At 37.8% G+C, this 21790-nt stretch overlaps 3 protein-coding genes across 3 annotated transcripts in view; 1 reads left to right on the forward strand and 2 right to left on the reverse strand.

Moving 5' to 3' along the window:
* Nucleotides 1–442, forward strand: part of LOC136259048 (IgGFc-binding protein-like) — a 67033-nt gene extending 66591 nt beyond the window's left edge. Inside the window, exon 68 of the mRNA XM_066052496.1 lies at nucleotides 271–442. Coding sequence (XP_065908568.1) covers nucleotides 271–323 — 53 coding nt within the window. The 3' untranslated portion in view covers nucleotides 324–442. The remainder of the gene's footprint in view (nucleotides 1–270) is intronic.
* An 831-nt stretch (nucleotides 443–1273) lies between these two features.
* Nucleotides 1274–7769, reverse strand: LOC136257096 (ciliary microtubule associated protein 1A-like). Its single transcript, XM_066050224.1, has 6 exons — nucleotides 7610–7769; nucleotides 7131–7241; nucleotides 6413–6526; nucleotides 3434–3544; nucleotides 2580–2813; nucleotides 1274–1519 (listed from the first exon to the last, which is right to left on the reverse strand). Exons 1-6 carry the CDS (start codon nucleotides 7653–7655, stop codon nucleotides 1383–1385), a joined length of 753 nt encoding a protein of 250 aa, XP_065906296.1. The 5' UTR covers nucleotides 7656–7769; the 3' UTR covers nucleotides 1274–1382.
* Nucleotides 7770–7926: 157 nt separating this feature from the next.
* Nucleotides 7927–21737, reverse strand: LOC136257086 (dehydrogenase/reductase SDR family member 6-like). The gene is made up of 8 exons (XM_066050212.1): nucleotides 21580–21737; nucleotides 17525–17603; nucleotides 16297–16393; nucleotides 15454–15562; nucleotides 14983–15042; nucleotides 14614–14728; nucleotides 9477–9547; nucleotides 7927–8278 (listed from the first exon to the last, which is right to left on the reverse strand). Exons 1-8 carry the CDS (start codon nucleotides 21697–21699, stop codon nucleotides 8129–8131), a joined length of 801 nt encoding a protein of 266 aa, XP_065906284.1. The 5' UTR covers nucleotides 21700–21737; the 3' UTR covers nucleotides 7927–8128.
* Between the last annotated feature and the right edge of the window lie 53 nt (nucleotides 21738–21790).

Here is a 21790-nt window from a genome sequence, read left to right on the forward strand (position 1 = left end):
CTCTAATGGAACTGTCACAATACTCTAATAAAACAGTCAGCTATACCCAGGAGCCCAACTATGATAATTATATCCTATTATAGCGACCAGCCAGCACTTGTTAGTTTAAATGACACTTATTAGTCAACATACTACATCACTGATATGAGATTCCAAGCACTCAATGGAACTCTATTTGGGTATATTGAGCCTGGCAAACTGTTTGATTAGAACATGTTTCAATACTCTTGTATCCACAGCTGTAATATTGCAAATAACTTTTTTTCACAGATGAACTCAGAGATGACACAATATTAAATACCACTTCTGACCTGTATTACTAACTGCATTAGAATCAATAACTATTAGAATTATTAACTGCATTAGAAATTTTGTATTATTAACTGCACTATTGCATGTACATTAGATTTATTTTTTATTGATGCACTACTACTATATGCAATTATTGATGTAATAGTCCCTTTTGACTCCTCACCTTGTCTTTTGGTGACCTTAACCCTTCGTCTCCCAAATTCCTTTAACCAAACAATAACACTCCTTGCTTTATAACTCTTGTATAGTTGCAGGTATCATCACCAAATTTTTAGGAGAACTTCTCTACATAATTATGCACTAGTGGTGTAAATGGGATGGTGATTGAATAATCTAATTAGAAGTATGATGTAATTAAATTTGGGAAACAAATGTGTAAGAATTGTTTATTTACAACTTTTGCAAGTTTGCTGGTTAGCTACACCATTTAGGCACAAGCAGAAAAAAATTCTGCACAAAAGATTATTCTATGATGGTTTTACAAAGAAAATACTGTCATGACATAGAGGTGGGAATATATAAGAATATAATTATATCAATGCCTTGTTGTACTAGATCCTTATAAGGAAATTTAAATATTATCATGAAGTCAAAAAATGTATGGCAAAAACTATTGGTGGGAAACGAAGGGTTAATTAGACATTGTTTAAACATTAAGGGAGGGAGTGATATGGTAATGTACTAGCTATCTAATAGTACTTCAGTACATGTTGTCGTAATTGCAAATCTAAGGAAGTTGTTTGTGATAAACCATGCATTTTAAGCAAGATAGCTTTGCTACTGTTGATACACGCTACTGCATGGTCTGTTGGCCAATACAACCTTCTTTATCTGAGAAACTGAGACATATATATCTAGCAGTTAAAATGTAGGCTGTGATGGACAGCCAGGCAGTACTACACACCAATAAATGATGTCTGGATATCATTTTCAGGCACACAATTTTGCAGACAGTGGAAAATAAATTTGCTGAAAGATGGAACTGCATAATTGATAAAGAAAATAGCATGACAACAAAATAGAACTACGTATGTTGAAACAGTTTTGTACATGTGCGACAGCAGCAGTCTCTACTCAGTGACCTCCACGATTAGTGGAGTGATGTAGTCAGAGTGTCTGATCCCCATGGAGAACTTTGGTGGTGATCTCTTGTTGATGTAGACTCTCTCAGGGTAGTGTGCTCCAGGACCTGGCTTTTGAGTGGAGTCTGTAAAGTGACAATAGCTTGTGTAAATGCATATATAATGGAATTACAGAGAGCACAGAAGCCTGCACCAAAAATGTGCCAGCGTCATTAAATTTAAATAGAGTGGAATGTGATGTTAACATAATGCTAGCGATAACAAGCATAACTTATTGAAATTAGATTGATACTCCCTAACAGAATGATCAGTGGAAATCCAGTTGAAGATCAATAGTTCTCTAATAGAATAGCCTGTATGTAACAAAGCACTCTAGGGCCTGAGGGTTTTCTAAACCCTTGACATCTAACTTATTTAGATTACAACTCATTATTGTACCTTGAGTTGACAGCTGCTTGTAAAAAAGAAATGTACTAGAAACAAGCCCTCTACACCTCCCTATGTGGCAGGGCCACCCATTTAAACATCTATGCGTTGTTGCCAATGTTATAGGGTTGCATGCTATGTTTCAAAGTACTGGACTAAAACTCATTGTTGCTGTTGTTGTGCCTTGATAGCTGCTTGTAAACAAGAAATGTAGTGTTGATTAGTACAAACAAGCCCATTACTCCTCCTTCTGATTCAGTATGGCTGTTACAGGTAGAGACCACATTTTCAGCCAATCAAATTACAGTATCAAACTTGTTGTAGTCTAATGTAGGGCTGGAACAAAGCTTTGGAACCTTTGGAGGTTCTGTAAACTTTGAAGATACTGTAGTTTTACCCCCATCAAAAGCTTCACGACCATGGATACTGAAATAGGAATAATGGATCATTTGTATGCAGAACGATCCGTTATTCCTATTTATAAGGTAGAAAAGAAAGGAGATAGGTAGCTGGCACTGGTGGTTGAATGGTTAGTAAGGTGGACTATAACAAGGGCCAATGTTTTCTAGGTTTTTTTTGTCGAAAGTTTAAGCATTTTGCACAAAACTTTGGAAGTCTAGTATGAATATCTAGGACACAAACTGCATACAAATGGTACAATAATAATAAACACAGTACAAAACATGATATCTATATAGTACATTAGAACTGTGTTTATTTACATACGTAAGTGTCCACCTGTCAATGTACCACACTTACCTCCAGGTATATAGCTCCTACCAAGCATGGAGTAGAAAGGAGCCTTCCTTACATAAATGTTGGGGTTGGTGTGGTCGTACTGGCCAGGACCTGGGGTCTTGGAAAGATCCTCACTGAAACCACCATTTGCTAGACGACTCGTCATGGAGTAAGAGGCACTTGACTTCTTGTTGGGAACCTTGCTACCCAGTAGTTGTGGGAGATTGTAGGAATTAGCAGATGGGTTGCTGTCCCCTGTGAATGGTTAATGTATGAAATAGTCATTTATGTAGTGTTGCACAGATATGAGATTTTGCTAATATTCCAATAACTGATATTGGATAATATTTTCAAGCCGATAAATGTGGCCAATCCAATATGGTACTACATTTGTATCTTTCTGCAAATTTTACCAGAAGTTTGATTATAAAGGACCAGTTTAGGTTGTTTAGGGCTATTATAGCTGACAGTACATTTAAACAGTCATTACAAGGTTATAGTGCAGGAGATGTAACTCTATGCATTGTTTGGTGCACATGAGCATGTATTTGTATATATTTATCTGGATCTGCTGCTTTTCCCATCACAATGCCTTAAAATCTCTAATAGAACAGTCATTCCAATTTTGGATAAACAAGGGTATGAGGGTCAGATAACTGAGGGTCTACTGTATTGTATACATGCATTGTCATAATCACAGTAAATCTTAGCATACCTATAGAGGTAACTTGTTTCATTATTTTGAGGAACCATGGAAAACTTATAAAAAATGTTGCTGATAACTCTTAGTTCCTTATAAAGAATCTATTACATTGAACAGATCATAATCACTTCAATAAAGCAGTTACTTCACACATGTTGAATGTGTAACTTACTCTTGCGATATCTTGTCCTAGAGCTCATGGAATAACAAGGTGCATGGGCTTCTCCTTGAGGATGAGCCTTCTCTGGAGAGTATTGTCCTGGGGCAGGATTCTTGAACATTGCTACATGAGTGGGTATATAACACAAAATAAAATACTCTAATAGAGCAGTCAAGCATGGTATATAGCACTAAATCAATATTGTGGTGGCTGAGTAAAAACCGGTTACTTTTGCAAAATCTAATTTGCATACTGAAATATGTAAACTGGGTAAAAACTTGCGATACATAAAAAATTGTGCATATTTAATGAAACAAAGTTCAAATTTATGCACCATCGGATTTGTCTGTTCATAAGAACACCTTTACTTTGTGTTCATACAGCAAAAGGCACATGAGTCAAGAGTACTTATTACAATGTGGTAGAAATAAAGTTTACCATCGTCATTTCTTTGTTGGAATGGCATTCTTTGACCACACAGTAGAGTACAGGGAATGCAATTCATCTTCATGGATTTGCCAGTTCATGGTGAACAGACTGAGTCAAGCCCAGTCTTCATAACTTGTTTTCAGTCATGAGTTATGACAGATTAATTAAGTGCTTGTAATTACTTACTGTATTGTTGCTGTACAAATCAAATTTATACTGCCTCGTGCTCTATCTACCAGACCATTCATCACAAAATGCCCACATTTTGCTGCTCACTCCTTTTACTACAGAAGCAAGTTTTTCACCTAGCAGGTCACATTTTATTTACAAGTGGATTTCAGTACAAAGGGAGAACATTCATGTTCAAGACCACTTATTCACAAAATAATCGCTCTTTGTGTATTTTGCCGTCCTGAAGATCTGAGTTGTCAAATAACAAGTTCGCTCATCAGTGGTCTCACATTGCCAGACAAAATAGTGATTATAAGTGCTAGCCATAGTTAGAATTGGTCTGGTGACATTACAACCCATAAGCAGTCCTGTAGCACAGCACACAGTGCACAAGCAATATTAATTTTGTGGGTTTTAGTGCTAAAGGGCCAAGGGGACTATAATATACCTGAGAAGGGGACACACACACAGGGTGGCTAAAATGTCCATTAATGTGACTCAGAAATCCTTACACAACATAACTGGTTGTTAGCTTAAAAGTGTAAATGAACTTGATTGGTAAAACCAAAAAACAGTGTTGGTTCAGTGATAGTTGCTATGGCAACTAAATAATAGTCCTTTGATACCATGGAAACCATTACCAAAACAAATTCTTCCTGAAGCCATAAAGTAATGTTTGTCTGGAAACCATTGCTATGGCTTGTGCTTAGCACAAAACATTGTATCCAAGGTCAATCTGCTTCAATATAACACCTCGGCTACAAAACACACTATATTTTGGAGCCATCTGTCTGTTTAAAGGAACCTCACTACAGTGGTGGTCACCTCAAGTATATAGGCTTAAAAAAAACAATTAAGGCTTCATCTATTAAACCATGTTGAGATGGTAATTTTAACAGAAATTTTACGGCAAAATATTTCAGTATGGGAATAAGTTGTTAAATCTACACTATTTGTATAAGAACATTTAATGAAGGAAACTGTTTGGTCTCTACCACTTTAGAAAGCTATGGAAATAATGTGTTAAATCTGCAACTATTTTGCCTCCAATTATTTGTATTCATGTGCCAGGTAGTCTGCAGATTCAGTCACAATGGGGTTGGAAATTTCAGACTTTATACCCTAAGTAGGGATCCACCCGAAAATGCCGCGCGCCGCCTAAAATGCCGCCTTTAAAAATCATCCTAGAGACATCTTACGCCACGAAAATCACCTTTATGGAATAACATTAGTCCATCTAACATGAAATACAGCATTAAAAACAAAACACTTACCGGAGACCGGACATAGAATTTAAAAAAAAAACAACCTCCAAAACTTGAAATTTCGTCTCATTCACTCACTGACCACAGTCGCAATCCTAGAGCTCAAACGAAGCAGCGCATGGTCACCATTTTACACCACAACAACAAACTCACCAGTGGGATGTGCCTTTTGGGGTTCCGACGGGTGCACACCCTGTGTGCCTTGTCTTTCCTTTTATCTTCAATCAAGCTGGTTGTCTTCTTCTTTAAGCATCGAAACCATACCAAGACGTTAATTTTCTGTATCAACAATTTTCTGTAGACACCACAAAATTATTTCAGAAAGCGCTTATGCTGCTGAAAGAGCAGGGCGCTTATAATTTCAAGTGTTGCACGTGAAATCTATGGTGAAACATTAAGGCTGCTGAGTTGTCACTTCGACTTTTGCCAACGCCTGGACTGCAATCAACGAAGAGATTTGTTACTTAATAGACAGACTGATACTTGATGGCTCCTCTGAACACACTGACTCAGCCGGACGGCGAGATCAGCAAGTGATTGGATAGTACTCGAATGGAAATTAGTTCGAACAACTTCAGGCCCGGGTGAATAGAATGCGGACCGTGGACCATCGTACTGAGACAGGTCATAGATCTGAGCAGCACTGCTACTACGATCACAGGTAAGCTATGCACGCTACTACGGGCCTATGTACTTTCAATTTTGGCACAGTACATACTTGTAGGGATCTATGCAATAAAAAGTAGTGAAACAAGAGATGGATGATGGTATTACAGTATAACTCAGTGGGAAAGTCCCTACTTTGGCACATTAGCTAAAATTTTGCTCAATACCAAAGTAGGGACTTTCCCACCGAGCTATGCTGAATACCATCATTCATCTCTTGTTTCACTACTTTTTATTGCATAGATCCTACTTCATTAAAAAAAAAACCAGTAGTATTTATCCTGCTATACTTTAGGATACAATTGTTGCTTTTATAGGCTCCCTTGGCTAGTGGTGAGTGCTTTGTATAGTTCTGTGTAGTGCCCATGGCTAGCTGGCAATAGAAACAGACAATGTCTTTGAACCTCTGAAACTGTCTGGTCTCAAAAACACGAATACATTCCTAAACATATCTACTTACACTGGTCCTTCTGTCTGCCCAGTATGGAGTACTGCGGAGTCCCATCTTTACCATGTCTGGTGAACTTTGGATCAATAGCATGAGCTGGACCAGGGCTGCAATCCTTCTTGATCACTGCATTACAAGTTACAACAATTAATACAAAGTACATTGTATATCACTACCATACAAATCAAATAATTATGTCCTCATACATAGCTACACCATCCACAGTTGTGTAATACTGTGTGTAGTGTGTGCTAGTCAGTTGCTTTCACCTGAGCCCGCCAAATATAGTAATATCAAACATGTGTTCACTCCTAATGGTTTTGTACTGGAACAAGCATGTTCTCATGTTGTGTGCCTGAATTGTAATTATATGGGATATTTTTAAAGCCTCATAACTCACTTGTTCTTGCCGACAAAGCACTTGTTCCCTCCCCACCAGCACTTGTTCTTGCCGACAAAGCACTTGTTCCCTCCCCACCAGCACTTGTTCTTACCGACAAAGCACCTGTTCTTGCCCGCAAAGCCTTTTTGATAAACAGAGCGCTTTTTTGAAACTGTTTGATACAGTTTCAGTTTCAGCGCTTAAAGGGCTTTCACAGCACTATTAAATGTTTGGGCAGTTGGTCCATGTAACAAGAGTAAAAACAAGGCCTCAGGTGAACCTGAACAACTACTAATGATAGTGTGTTATATAGTACTGAACACACATAAAAGCGAGAAATTCACTTACTAAGATCACTCAGTTTCTGTCCAAATGAGTAAGCTGGGTATACTTTCTTACTGAGGTCATGTTTGATGTACCCCACTCCTGTTGGTAGTGCATACCTCCCCGGACCAGGACCTGTAATTCAATATCATCCACATTGGTAGAATGAGTCATAATATTATTGTCAAACCACTTCATGATGGCACCCAAAGACTGTTATGTTCAAGGCCTGAAGCAGAAATCCATGCATCAATTGTGGTTAATAACTAATCTGGCAACCTCTTTGGGGTCACAGGCTATTTATCAACCCAGCACTGTGTGGCTTACTATATGGTTATAAATCGAATAACCTTTCTAATCGTACAAACTGGAACTTTATGAAAAGGTTTCCGTGAATCTCCACAACACTTTTCCACTGTTCATAATAAACGCTTTGAAAATTCGAAAACAGCATCACATTCAAGCGATGTTAGTAGCTACACATTCAATAGCTAACTCCCTACCTCTTTCCTTCGCAGCTATCATCGCTTTAGTTTGATTACCTTCCATTCTGCCACAGTGAATTGTCCGCTACTTATGCAAGAAATCACCAGTACGAAGCGACCACCCACAACGCTTCCTTTGGACCGTGAAACGGTGCGAATGCGTTGCCATGGAAAGGAAGGTAGGACGCATGCGTAGGAACCAACATGCAATTAACGCGTCTACTCGTCAATCCACAAATGGACATCACCGATTAAATCAGGTATTTTCACACTACACACATCATTAACTACATATTGAAATTATTAATGAAAGCAGGCGCCTTTTTGATAAAGTGTAATAACAAGTTTATAATGTGGGAGGGGCTCTTGGTAGTAGATAGACATGGTCACTATAAAAAAAAAGTGATGTATTACAGTACATGAGCAGATGTGTTCATGAAATTTCTTCAAATTAACAGCATTAAGTATTAAATATTAAATACAGTTAAGAAAATAAACGCTTGGCTAACACAAATGGTACAAACAACTGGACTATTGCTAGTGTAGGCTCCATCCACCATCTATTAGGAACTCAGCACCAGTGACAAAAGCAGATTCCTCTGAGGCAAGGTAGACAACTATAGCTGCAACCTCTTCTGGCTTACCAACACGGCCCATCTTCTGACGAGCTATGAAGGCTTGTCGTGCCTACAAAACAGAGACAGGATTAATTTACAACACTGTACATGTGGTACTGATACAGTAATCTTGAAGTCTGGTTAAACTGTTAAGTTGATGCATACATATAGCAGCAAATAATCACCTCTCAGTGAGTGTTTTACTATTGCAGAAGGACATAAAGTGTTAACAAGTTGATGCTGTGCTACTTCTAAAAACCAGGCACCCAGTAAATACTATCCCTTTATTATCACACAGCATGTTATTAATTTATCTGTCGCCTTGTTTTGTTATGATACATACAGTACAGTAAACAAATTCCATAATTCACCAATTACTTTGTAATTCATCAATTACGTTTGCTATGCATTGCAAAGGAATGAACCTCGAACAAACCACTTTGAACCACATAAGCTAGTATCTTCGTAACTGTTTTATAGTTCGTCTATTGTGTTATCATATGCAAATTTTCTACACAAAATCTTATGGCTGGATTTAATTTACTTTTGCGTACAAAGGGGATACTCCCCCTTTGAACTCGAGAAGATACGCCATTCCTGGTAGCTTACAAGACTTGTTATGTTATTTTTCAGTTGTTATACACCTGTTACAGCATGTAGACTAGCCCCTGCTAAACTGTTTCATATGGTTTCAATTACCAACCACGCCCCCTCCAAGTAAACACAACAAAACAAAAAGTTAAGCTTTAATACAGTATGTACAGCCTCTATGCATTGAATGAAGGTATATTTTGTGTAGCTCAAAGCCCGTTTGCTCTAGTGGGTGTTGGACAGACACGCAGACACACGGTTTTTGGCCAAACCAATTTGAGGAAACCAGGCGAATGCCCACAGCTGGTCTTTGGCCAGCTGTAGGCGCAGACCTGGTTTAGAAACTGCTACAAAAACAATTAATGGCTTGAACATCTGCCACACGAAAATTATTTTTGAAAGCTCTTAATATGCACGAAAGTGCTGGATCATGACAGTTTGGTTTCAGGTGAATTTGCAGTGAAATGAGGTGATATGTCTGTCTCTTAAACTAAAAGTGTTCAATATGTCAGGATTACTTGAGTAGTAAATTGATTTTGGCCTTACTGGCATCTCACAAGATATAGCTAGCTCTTCCCAAAAAGGAAAGGGTAGGAGGAGGGAGGGGAATTCTAGCATACTAACGCATGCATGCACACGCACACACAAATGAACGACACCACACTACACAGACATACCTCATCAGCACTTCCCATAGTTTTCCCTAAAGCATCTACTCTACCCTCCCAAGATGGAGTCTCAATAGTACCTGTGGACAGAAAATAACACACACCATACACACACATACCAAAGAATTGTTCAGGAACCTGTTAATCAAAACGAGGACACCTACATAATATGGATTGGTTTTTGCTGGAGGATAGGGTGAGAAACATGCCTATAACAAGGCTACGAAATGTTAATTAGGTGTTTCTGGTTCCCTTCCTAGTCATTTTTTTTTTGCTGAATGAATTGTGCAATCACCAAAATAATTCATAATACTTTATACAGTTAAGTCTCACTTGATGGCCACCTCAGTAATGGAGCCACTTCATTATAGTGGGCAGGTCCAGCAAGTCAACGTATTCTCCATTTATTTCATTTTCATTAATACGGCCACCTCATTATTAAGGCCAGTGGCTGCATACTACGGGACCAAACTGGTAAAACTACTGTAATACTACAATGTTCCCTCAGTAAAGAGGCCAGCTGAGCAGGCAGTCAAGGATCACTGCAAAAGTTGCTGCTCTTAAGTGCATACTTTAACTACTGAAAGCTGTACCAATTACTCTGGTAGTGTACTTCAACCATTATGTTTCAAGTAATGCTGGAACAATTGGTACAGTGTATGTTCCTACCTTTCTTTGTGTGTGTGCTTAGATTAACTGTAAATTGCTGTTGCAGCAGCTAGACAGTTGTTGGTTTGTTGAAAACCTTGATAGTAAGGCTACTTTGTTTTACGGCTGTGTAATATATATATATAGACTGACTCTAAATGCATACACTTTGTGATGTGATGGTTATGGTGTAATCTTATACCACATTTCCTGTAATGTACTGTAATACAACACTTCCTATAATGTAGTATATAAGGACATGCAATTGTTTTGTACATTGCTTTTTGCTATTATAATTGTAATAAGAGTGCCACACTGTGTTTGTGAATACGTGATCGTTACAGCTGCATTAATGAGGTTTTCAGTAATAGGGCCACTTATCATGGGTCTCACAGGTAAAGGTAGACCGATACCAATACCAGTATCGGTATCGATGCCAATACCAGTGGTATTGCTATCGGATCAGTATCGGTAATACAAGGTACAGATATCACAGTAGACACTTACCACTTTTATTAAACCATCTGTAGCTAAGTTTCCAGTAGCTAATAACTTAGTTGAGCTAATCAGTAACTTAGTTGAGCTAACAAAGTAGTGAAACAAAGCCTTTGTTACTCTTTTCCAAGTATTGCTGCAATTGCTCCATGTGTATTCTAATATATTAGAGCACGTGAATCCTTTGTAATTAAATGGTAGAGCAGTTGTTCCTCAAGAAATAAGTTTATGACTACTTGGCTTACTTTTTCATGATTGAAAAGCTGTAACAAACATTGTACAATTATCGGCCGCCCACACAATCAATTGCCTTATCAATAAGCTTACAAGAAAACTACCTCAAATCAAGAAATTAGTAATCCACAATGATGTTTATCATGTTTAGCTGTTATACAATGAATATGAGATCAATCAAGTACTGTGATATTTTAATAGCTAGCTATGTATCACAACAGTAAAATTTCTATAATAAACTTGTCTAGGCTTCAATGTATAGTATCGGTATCGGTATCGGCAAATAATTTCAGTACAACTACTTGTATCGGAAATATTGGTAAAAAGTGGTATCGGTCCATCTCTACTCACAGGTGGCCCTATTATCAAGGTTTTACTCATGTCTTGTAAACACTCGTTTCTATAAAGATATGATGACATTACGTGGGGTAACTTAATTTTTAAAGCCTAAAACAACACGTTGTTTAAAAGTATGTTCACTGGGCTACTTAGAGAAGGTTAAATGAACACTGTAACTATACAGTGGCTTACTTGTTATGAAGCGATGAACATTAGAGAATCATGTCTCCATGTTTGCTACGTTTTTAATTTCAATTGTGGGTTTACTCACATGAGTCATATATCGCCTGATAGAAAATTCTATGCCAAAATGAACAGAAATTGTTGCAAGTTGATAGGAGCAACCACCATCGAGTTATAGATCATTTTGTAAAAGTATGTAAATGGGTTTTGTGTGTTACCTTGTCAAAAAGTTATTTACATGGCTGGTTTTGGCCTTACTGTCTAGTGTTAGGGAAAAACCCTTAGTATCATGTTACATCACAAGTAGAATGACGTAAATTGTGTAGTCATAGGATGAATGCTTCAAAAGTTACACAGCTTTGTGTAAGGTACACACATTTGGGCCAGTGTTCTGGCTTATGCGGGTTTAAGGGTTAAGTATAGGTAGGGCATGGTTCCTAACCGACTTACATGTAGAAAATGGTATTGTTTTATACGGGTAGTTGGGTGGAGTCATTGTGGAATTGGTTATGTAATTTTAAAATCATCATAAATACAATAAGTGCAGAAGACCGAACATGTACTGATTTATCTGAGAGCTGGAAATATCGAAGCTTGCATTTAATTGCTGCTTCCTGAAAGTTAGAAGTGGAACTCAGAACAGTACTATAGTGTAATATGTGAATAAGTGTCAACAAGAAAAGTTACGAGTTGCTGAGTGCCCATGGCATCACGGCAGTGTGAAGAACAAGTGTATAGACACTGTTACAGTTCGAAGACGAGGCTTGAGTACTGGGAAGGATGGCGAACAGTTGACACACAGCACGGTTTTGATTACGGACCGCACCCACGTACTAAAACACATGCACTTTAAATAGAATTTTCTGTAGTATCTCTGGATTTGTCTGTTCGTCATAACAAATGTTAGATTCTATCTCCCATAATCGAATTCTTTTAGGCATGCTTATAAAAAGGAATCCAGTGGTTCAACTCATACTGGCTTGGGTGACTGGTCACCCACTGCAGGCTATTAGCCTGAATATGCTTGGAAGAGCATTGCAAATCAATGATTGAGATTTGTAATGCTTGAGGTCTTCCTGCTGGCAGATCTCTAACGAAGTTAGTTAAAAACCCGCTAGTTTCTAACCACTTTAAGAACCTGCTAGCAAGTCTTTTAGTGGTTTTTAAATACCTCAATATCTTCTAAACATCAAAGCATATTATGCATACCATTTTCTAATTTCATGTACTGCTATGTCAAATGTAGTGTACCACTTCAAAAAGTTGCAAAAAAAAAAAGCCTGGTCACCTGATCAATTTTGGGGAATTGGTAGGACCAGAAACATATTTTAACTTTGCATGTGACCTAAGATTGGAGATGTGTAAAACTTTGTCTCATTAACAACACAGTGGTTGGATAACAATGGCTACACAGAAACCTATTAGGACCACAAAAGTGAACAGATACCTTGATTAATGGTCTACATAAATGTACTGTATGTACACTAATACAATAAAATGAAACTATGGAATCATGGATAACTGTCCTGGTTGTCAAGCTGTTTAAATTTCAGGGTGTTGTTAATAAGGGGTTCCATTGTATCCTTCCCTTGTAGTACTGTGCGTATAGTAAATAGCAAAGGTATGGTGGGGCTTGTTATTTTGTTATCAGGCTGTACAAGAGCAACGGAGGACTTAACAACAGTATACAAACTGAAAAGGACCACTAGACAGCTACTATGGTATAAGTAAGTCACACTTTCGGGCACACCCTAGCTCAGCAAAAATCACACAAGAAATATGTGTTCCAAATACTTATAAGTTTCAGAGCTGGTGTACAAGATACAAGCTTTTTTTTTCTAATCATACAGTACAGCAGTACTGTATATTAGAGATCATGAAGGTTTGCACATGCATTCTTACAAAAAAAAATTTGACCAGAAACTGGCCTCACAATGAATTCATGGTGCCTTTTGGCAATAGGCCCAAAAGAGCCTAAAATTTAGTATTACCTGAAATGCTTCCAATGATTGCTACAAATTTGTTTTAATTATTCAGTGGAATTTTCTGCTGACTTGACTGTTTTTCAGACAAGCGTAGCTTGATAATGGCTAAGGTTGCGGGCTTTATTTTGTCACTATTTGATGTTGCTTCAGCCCAACAGGGCATACCGTAGTATGTATACAGTGTATGCTCCATGGACTTACTTGTGTTCTCCTTTGTGTCCCATTTATCTTATCTTTGCTGAGAGTGCAAGGTGTCAATTCATGGTAGCGTCATGTGATGGTTTCTCTAAATTATCATCTGACTTTTCCGTTGTGGCTAAATTGACCTTCTCAAAATGTTCTTTATTAGTAATGTTGTGTAACAGGCTGAAAATAGCTGAAAATGATGCATAATGGCCATCTCTTCGCTATTTCAATAATCGATAGTTGGGGCACATGTCAGAAGAAAACAGTACAGCCTGCCAGTCACAATGATGTTACAAACTCTGTAGGAATTATAAGTTCGATTAGGGGTCAAAGAAACAAAAAGTAATGAAACAAGTGTTGCCTACACTTGGGAAGATGTACTAGTGGACATTTAAGTCATGGGTATAGACTGTGAAGTATGTACTAAATAGGTGTACTTTTTATTTCTTTGAACTTAAAATTTGTACTATACTGAAATGGTGGACTTAAAAAGTACGTATCCAGAAGCACGAGTGATGTACCGATAAAAACATTCAACAGTTTGGTACAATTATTGTGGGTAGAGTAAAGCCTACATCTCTCCAATCCACAATACTACTGTACATATTCAACAGCACTGACACTGCTTGTTGCACCAATATAACCTCACTAAGTAAACACCACATTGATAACCTGACATCCTTCCTAATCTGACTTTGGCACCAATGACTGTCAGATATAGACCTTAAATTAGTACAGCATGTTCTAATTTGAAGTCAGCTGTATGACAAGTTCTTCCAAAGCCTTACATTTGACACACAACGTAATACAGCAGATCCTCAGCACCTTTGTTTCTAAAGCTAGATGGATTTGTTTGGATAACTGAAGCCTATTGATTTATATACAGAGCACCGGTCAATTACTTTAATAGCACATACATAGAATGCACACTAATAACGAAACACTCTATTAAAGTGGGGTACTACCAATCGTAACGTCCTCGAATCAATCGAGGTGTGTTCATATAACTGAGGTTTGGGTAATTAAGGATATACAGTACCTGAACTATTAACAGTACAGATGAGGTGTACACTCACCAGGACATAAATAGTTGCATCTTATCCCATCTCTGACATAGTCTGCGGCTATTGATTTAGTGAGTCCTATCACTGCAGCCTTTGTGGTGCCATATGCACATCGGTTAACAACACCCTGTGATGAGGGGAATGGATTATTAGGAATCCCACCTAGTGTGTGCTGTGTGTCTTTGTTTGTGTGTAGTACGTAGCATTGTGCTGCCTTTTGCCATAATCATAAGTCACTTTAGACACAAGTAAGCTGATTTTGAGGCAGCTCAGGCCAATGTAAACAGGCTAGAGCAGTAGTAAGGTACCTGTTATATCTCTTAGGTTCAGTTTCTACTTAACACAGCATGATAGCCGGTGCGTTATTATAATACTGCTTACCAATATGCTTGAACAAGCAGATGCCATGTTAATTACTGACCCATTCTTCCTTGCGATCATCTACAACAAATGAAAAAAAAATGCTGTGTGTATATCAATGCCATCTCAGCACAGAAATATTTAAATATTGGTGACTGTTCTATTAGGGTGCAAATTGTCAAAGAATATGTGCTCCATTAGAGCAACAAAACTTTTCAGAAACATGCTGGTATATATCCATTGTGACAATAGTACAAGAAATTCTAGTAAATTGGGGGACGCAAAACAATCACCTCTCCGTAGTTATTTCAAACAGAATTTGAAGATAAACATTTTACCATATCAGCCATTCCCACTATGCACAAAGTAGATGTCCGAAAACTCAGGAAAACAAGTGATTATTATACATTCCAAAGCCACCACTGCAAGTAGCAATGTAGTTAAATTGCAATATTTACTATATATTCTAATGACTACGACACACATACTAACTTGAGGCAGGAAAGCATTCAGAGTATAGTACATGCTCTTTACGTTCAGTTTGTAGGAGAAGTCCCACTTGTCTTCATCACACTCCAGTATAGTACCCTGGTGTACATACCTGTGTAATTATAATTACATAAGGCAAAGCCTTCGGTTACCATGTACACAGTCAAACCATCCCAGTAGTACACCAAGCCATTCAGGTGCTACAAGTAAGTGTAAGCAAATCCTCCTGGGAAGAACTACGATGTTTCACAACTGAGTGTCCCTTCATCCATTATAGCACATGATACATGCATGATACATGGATAATTGGCATTTTTGCTACCCCAGTTAAAATCAGCTTTATACTGTATATAGACACTGGAGAAATGTCAGTAAAGTTTCTAGCCCAAGGAAATAACAACAATAGCAACTGAACATCAAACTTGGAACCTTACAATTACTAGGTTGGTGTTCTAACCACTTGGCTGTGCTGACTCATGACATACAGACAGACCAGGGCTCAAACAAACTGTGATTTTTACTATTCGAATATCCATTATTCACAACTATCGAATACTCAAATATTCTTTTTCAGTACGTTTGATTGGTATGTATGAGATATCAATAATCCTGTTATACAATATGCCTCTTAATACAATACAGAATCAAAATGATTTGATCACTTACAGAGCAGTCTGTGAGATCAAGAATTTTCATGTACTGTACACCTGATGTTGTATATTTCCTTTGAAACGAATATTCGAATACTCAAAATGGTATTCGAATATTTGAATAGTCACCGAATATTCAAATAATAGAATATTTGTTTGAACCCTAAGAGACAGACACACACACTATAGTTCTCACCCTGCACAGTTAAACAACACATTCACATCAGGATACTTGTCAGCCATTTTCTTCACAGCATCACTATCAGTAACATCTAGTACATCAGTAGTAATACCTGTAGGATGGGATTGGTACATAAAGTATTATCAGAATAATATTACACTAAAGATATATAGGTATGTACAGCTGTATGTACGTACAGTATACTACTACTACTACTACACTTTACTCTGCCATTTTTACAGTTACAGAGTGTAAAATAATCTGTCACTATTTCATACATTATTATACATAAACACATAAACCAAGAGCCACACATGTGTTATGATACCTTGAAGCACGTATAGATTCTTGATTCATATATCCTGTATGCACATGGGGTGCTTGTGTAATAACCACTCCATCAAAGGATCTTCCGAATAAAGGACACTGCGTATATTTAACCTCTTTAAAAAGGAGTTCCCCATAGGGCTGAAGCGGATAGCAACTTTTACTATCCGGATATCCTGAACAAAACCTATCCGGATATTCTACGGATACTGACATCATCACTTGCTATAAAACATTTTATAGTTTATTGTGAACATCCTTGTTTTACTAGTGCTAGAAGCAAACAAACATTAATATGAGAGCAAAAGGTTTGTGGTAATGTTACAGTGCTACTTAGCACTTAATGGAATTTTCCTGTAACAAGATTGACAGCAGGAGAAAACATGAATACAAGATGTAGCAGTTGCTACAAGACCTTTTCCAGGTAGAACTAGTCGTAAAGAACTCTTTATAAGGAAATAACTATTCTGTTACAACTTCTTCAGCAACATTCACAGCTGCTGTACTTCAGTGATGAAAATGATTCATCTCGTGATGAGAAGTTGGACAGAAAATCGCTTTAAGTTATTACTATCTGCTTGGCTTCAAAGTACTATCCGGATAGTAAATTATTATCAGGATAATACGGATATCCATTTCAGCTCTAGTTCCCCATACACCTCTACCAATATAATTTTACCTTAGTTAAGTACTTTAATCACTAACAACAACAAAAAGGATTCTACTTTCTGAAACATGTGCACGTTTGAGCTGAAACAAATAGTTTACCTCATACAGCCTGTCCTTGGTTTAGCTGGTAGTAAGTGCTTATAAAGCAACTGCATAATGTGTTTGTTAAATTTTGCCAGATTTCTACCAGTTAATTGTCTGCATTCAAAACTTTTAGTTGACAGTGATACAAACAACACAGACACACCTTCTGTTCCTTGTAACTCTGCAAGCTTCTCTGCATTAACATCAGTGGCTATCACTTGAGCTCCTTCCTTAGCACAAGCCTGAAGCAAGCATACAAAGTAAACTGCATAAAATGTGCACAAGTAGTGTGTGTGTGTGTGTGTGTGTGTGTGTGTGTGTGTGTGTGTGTGTGTGTGTGTGTGTGTGTGTGTGTGTGTGTGTGTGTGTGTGGTGTGTGTGTGCGCGCGCGCGTGTATGCAACATACTGTAATGCAATCACAGTACAGTATCGTTCAAGTGCAGGTTTAAACACAGGGTGTTTAATGAAAACTACCTGCTAAGTGTTTCTGCTTGAATAAACCTGAAGTGTGCTTCACTCTCTTGTATGTGACGTACCAAATTCACTAGGAAGGTTGCCCACTAATGGTATCTACTTTCATCACCCATGTAAGGGTACATTTCACCATCAGGTAAGATTGCTGGTATTGCCTACACTACTATACTACTACTACTGATACTTATACAGCTTGGTGGGACAGTAATGATGATACAGCACACATACAGACATTACTGACATAATCACAGGCTCTTTAAGAGTGTAAGTGATTTCCAGTGTGACACTAGAACTAGCATTTGAGTGGCATCACATGTATATGTATGCAGTAAAATACAACTGTTTATATAATATATGAGTATATGAGAAACCAAAGACAAGTAGGAAATAATTTGTTGCCTTCACCAGTTTTATTTGTGCAATGAAACTGTACGTATCGGGTTTTAAAACACCATCATGATATGTAAGTACATGTATTCAGACAATTCAACAAATATGCTACATTGTATGTCACCAACAAGCAGACATACATTCATAAGCCTAATGATTTATTATTATTAACACTTTAAAGTGACCAGCATTGAAGGTCTGATGGCAACATGTGCTGCAGCCTTAAGATTACCTAACCTAATTTCAAGGACTTAGACTTAATGACTTGACTTGGTGACTTGACTTAATGACAGTTATAATAAAAGTGTTCATGTAGATAACCATTACAGTCAGTAGCAAAGAATTGTTTAACATTTTGAAAATATGTTCAATCTACCAACCTGCATTTATTGTACAAACAGTTTTCATTTCAGACAAAACTTTCAGTCATGTTGACGCAAACACACATACACACGCAAACATGCATGTTTTGCTCAAAGCAATCACTGGATGCAGGACACATGTCCAGTCCTATGGACAAGGGAGGATCAATGTACATGTAACTCTGTGTACAATGGACCTTCAATTACCTCAGCAACAAAAGTGATATTTTATTGTGTGCGTTCTATTAGAGCCATCGAACTGAGCTCTGCAGCTACCCAAACATATTCATGATAACTGAGGATCCACTATTGGACAAAATTTAAACATGGCGTCCTATACATACATTCTTAAACAGGAGAGTTGTTCCTTCATCACACTGCACAAAGGCAATGAAACTGAACCAAATAGGGAGGCCAGGATACACTTGTAGTCTTGTACCATACAACAGAATTTTTGACAAAAGAAAAATTTGACGAATTTGTTACTTTTAATTAGTCAAATGTCAATAAGCGACTCAAAAGTCAGTTTTTAGATCTGTGATTTCTTGCTTTTTGTCAAAATTTTATCAAAGCCGAATAATTGTGAATTCATCAAATTTCCTTACATCAATATTTCCTGTTGTGTGGTATAGTAGCTGACTGGACCCTGGGATATTCTACATCACTAGCAAACAAAGAAAGGATATCCAGTAATATGCTGTGCTACCATTTTTCATTTGATTGTGCTATGTAATTACACTAAGTGATGTTAGTACGTGATGAAATCAACATCTCTGTTTAATGTCCCAACAATGAAGTTAAAATATTTCATGACAGCAATTTTTGAATTTCACTGTTTACAGAGTTGTACAGTGTATGCTCACTAGTCCATAGGATTTGATGTGCTTCTGGAAATACATACTAATATCAATTAAAAATGGCTCACCTGGTATCACAAAACATATCCCTCTGTTCAAACTTCATCACAGAAGGCATACTTCCCTTCAAATACCAGTGCCAGCAAACAGAGTGTCCTACACCATATATATTATTAAAATGGCCTATACTCATGTTTGATAGTAATTTCACTTCATTGATGTGAATTTCTGGTCATTATTTGGAACAATACTTAATAGAAATGCTTGTGAGATGATACTTTAATAAATGATTTGTACTTTAATAAATGATTTGAGTTTTGATGTACCACTAATTCATATTAATTTAGAATCAAAAATCAAATCAATTCCATCACCATTCATACAGTTACATCATGCTCACCAGCTCACAAGTTGTTGCCAGAACAATTTTGTAGTGAACTGTATTACAAGTTAATGACATGACGAGTACATATAACTGTAGCTAAGCTGATCTAAATGAAAGTTGGGGCACCTGCTTCAACTTCTAAATGATTTATGCCTTTGGGAGTACGAACAATGATTAGGTCGAGTAACGAAGTTGCCTTGTACTACCAACTTTTCTCTTCAAATGTTTGTAAACAAGTTTGAACCTGTAGGTAAGGAGTGTACATGTTACAGAAAAAAAAAATCCTGGGCCTCCCTCCGGCCCTCTACGTGTAGGTTAGAGACCTAGCACGAAGATCCGAGGGCGTGGTCTCTAACTGACTTAGAAAATGTATGCATTATGTATGGGCATTTAGGTGGAGTCATTGTGGGATTGGGTTATATGTCGTACTGAAATCGTTGTGCAATGTTGACATGTTTTTGTTGAAGTGTTGAAAAAAATCGAAGCTCTCACTGCTTCCTTCGCAAGTTAGAATAATTGGATCTAGCACAGCTGGGAAACGACAGTGATCGATAATGTCAAGCTGGGTTAGCGGTAGCCAGTGCCTATGGCGTCACAGCAGTGTAAAGAACACATGTGTCAAAGAAGCAGCTTGTGTGGATTTATGCGATGGGAATGAATTGTCACAAGTTGTACTTTCAGTGGCATCACAGTAGCACGAACAGGCACGGTTTTTAATATGGACCACACCCACATTACACGTAGTGAAAAACATAATGTTCTACAAGGAAGGTTACCTAGTTAGGTCTTGGTAAAGTCCGACGAAAACAGCCATAAAACACTGTAAAACAGACGGGCGCTAAACAGAATTTTCCGTGATATTTTTGGACTTCCGTTCATCGCGACAAACGTACATACAACGTTAGATTGTATCTCCCATAATCGAATTCTTTTAGGTATGCCTATAAAATGAATAGAGTGGTTAACCACATGTTGGCCTGGGTGACTGGTCACCCACTGCAGGCTATCAGCCTGATTATGCTTGGAGGGAGCATTGCAAATCAATGATCGAAAGTGAGATTTGTGATGCTTGAGGTCTTTCCTGCTAGCAGGTTTCTAATCATTTAAGAACCTGCTAGCAGGTCTCTTAGTGGATTTTAAAGACTTCATTATCCTCCAAAGATCAAAGCATATTATGTATACCATTTTCTAAATGTGGTTAGAAACATCTATATTGTCCACTGGATTGGGCAGGAGAGAAGAACCATCAGTATTATTGATGACACAAACAATTACAATCAAATGTCCTCGGACACATGCTACCACAAAAATAGGGCATAAAAAGCCCCACAGGTGGGCATGGCAAGGAGTACAATTAACAAAAAACAAAACACACACACAATTAATCCAAGCAAGTGGTGGAGACTACTCAAATGTTGACGCAAAAGTTCATCGACGGCTGGCCAGCACGGCGAGTTGCGATATTCGCTAAGAGGAGGAAAAGTAGACGCCATGCTTTCCAATCACGATCTGGTTTTCGAGTTTGCTGAATGTTTGAGCAAGGCAAAGACATTCTTTTTTTCTTTTATGCTGTATTTTTGTTCACTTGATCTAAACCACAGACTCTGTAAAAGCTGCAGTACAGTGAAAAACTTGTATTTAGTTGTAATGTATACATTTTTTGCTGGAGTGCATTTAGTGAAATACTGTAGTTGAAATACCCATTGACTACATACGCAATCAACAACAAGGTTCATTACTACGACTCACCAAGGCCGAGGCGCGTCCTATTCCCTGTGCGGCAGCAGTTATAAACACTACTTTATTTTCAAGTCTTCCTTCACGCAGCGTTTTGGCCCGCTTCGCTGGAGGAGGATCATTGGACGCCATTCCTGGGGAGTAACTTGTGAATCTAGACGCGCTTAATGGTTTACCCGCCTATAATACGCGGGCCCCATATATTATCACCGGTCCAATCAGA

Source organism: Dysidea avara, chromosome 1, assembly GCF_963678975.1.
Source record: "Dysidea avara chromosome 1, odDysAvar1.4, whole genome shotgun sequence".
NCBI classification, from domain to species: Eukaryota; Metazoa; Porifera; class Demospongiae; order Dictyoceratida; family Dysideidae; genus Dysidea; species Dysidea avara.

Coding starts and splice junctions, on each gene's coding strand:
- LOC136257096 (XM_066050224.1), bottom strand. CDS start 7,655: ATGGAAGGTAATCAAACTAAAGCGATGATAGCTGCGAAGGAAAGAG. Junction 7,242..7,609: donor GATAGCTGCGAAGGAAAGAG/GTAGGGAGTTAG, acceptor ATTGAATTACAG/GTCCTGGTCCGGGGAGGTAT. Junction 2,814..3,433: donor TAGGACAAGATATCGCAAGA/GTAAGTTACACA, acceptor AACCATTCACAG/GGGACAGCAACCCATCTGCT.
- LOC136257086 (XM_066050212.1), bottom strand. CDS start 21,699: ATGGCGTCCAATGATCCTCCTCCAGCGAAGCGGGCCAAAACGCTGCGT. Junction 15,043..15,453: donor TGAATGCTTTCCTGCCTCAA/GTTAGTATGTGT, acceptor CATTTGTTGTAG/ATGATCGCAAGGAAGAATGG. Junction 9,548..14,613: donor ATGCAACTATTTATGTCCTG/GTGAGTGTACAC, acceptor TTCTGTCCACAG/GTACTATTGAGACTCCATCT.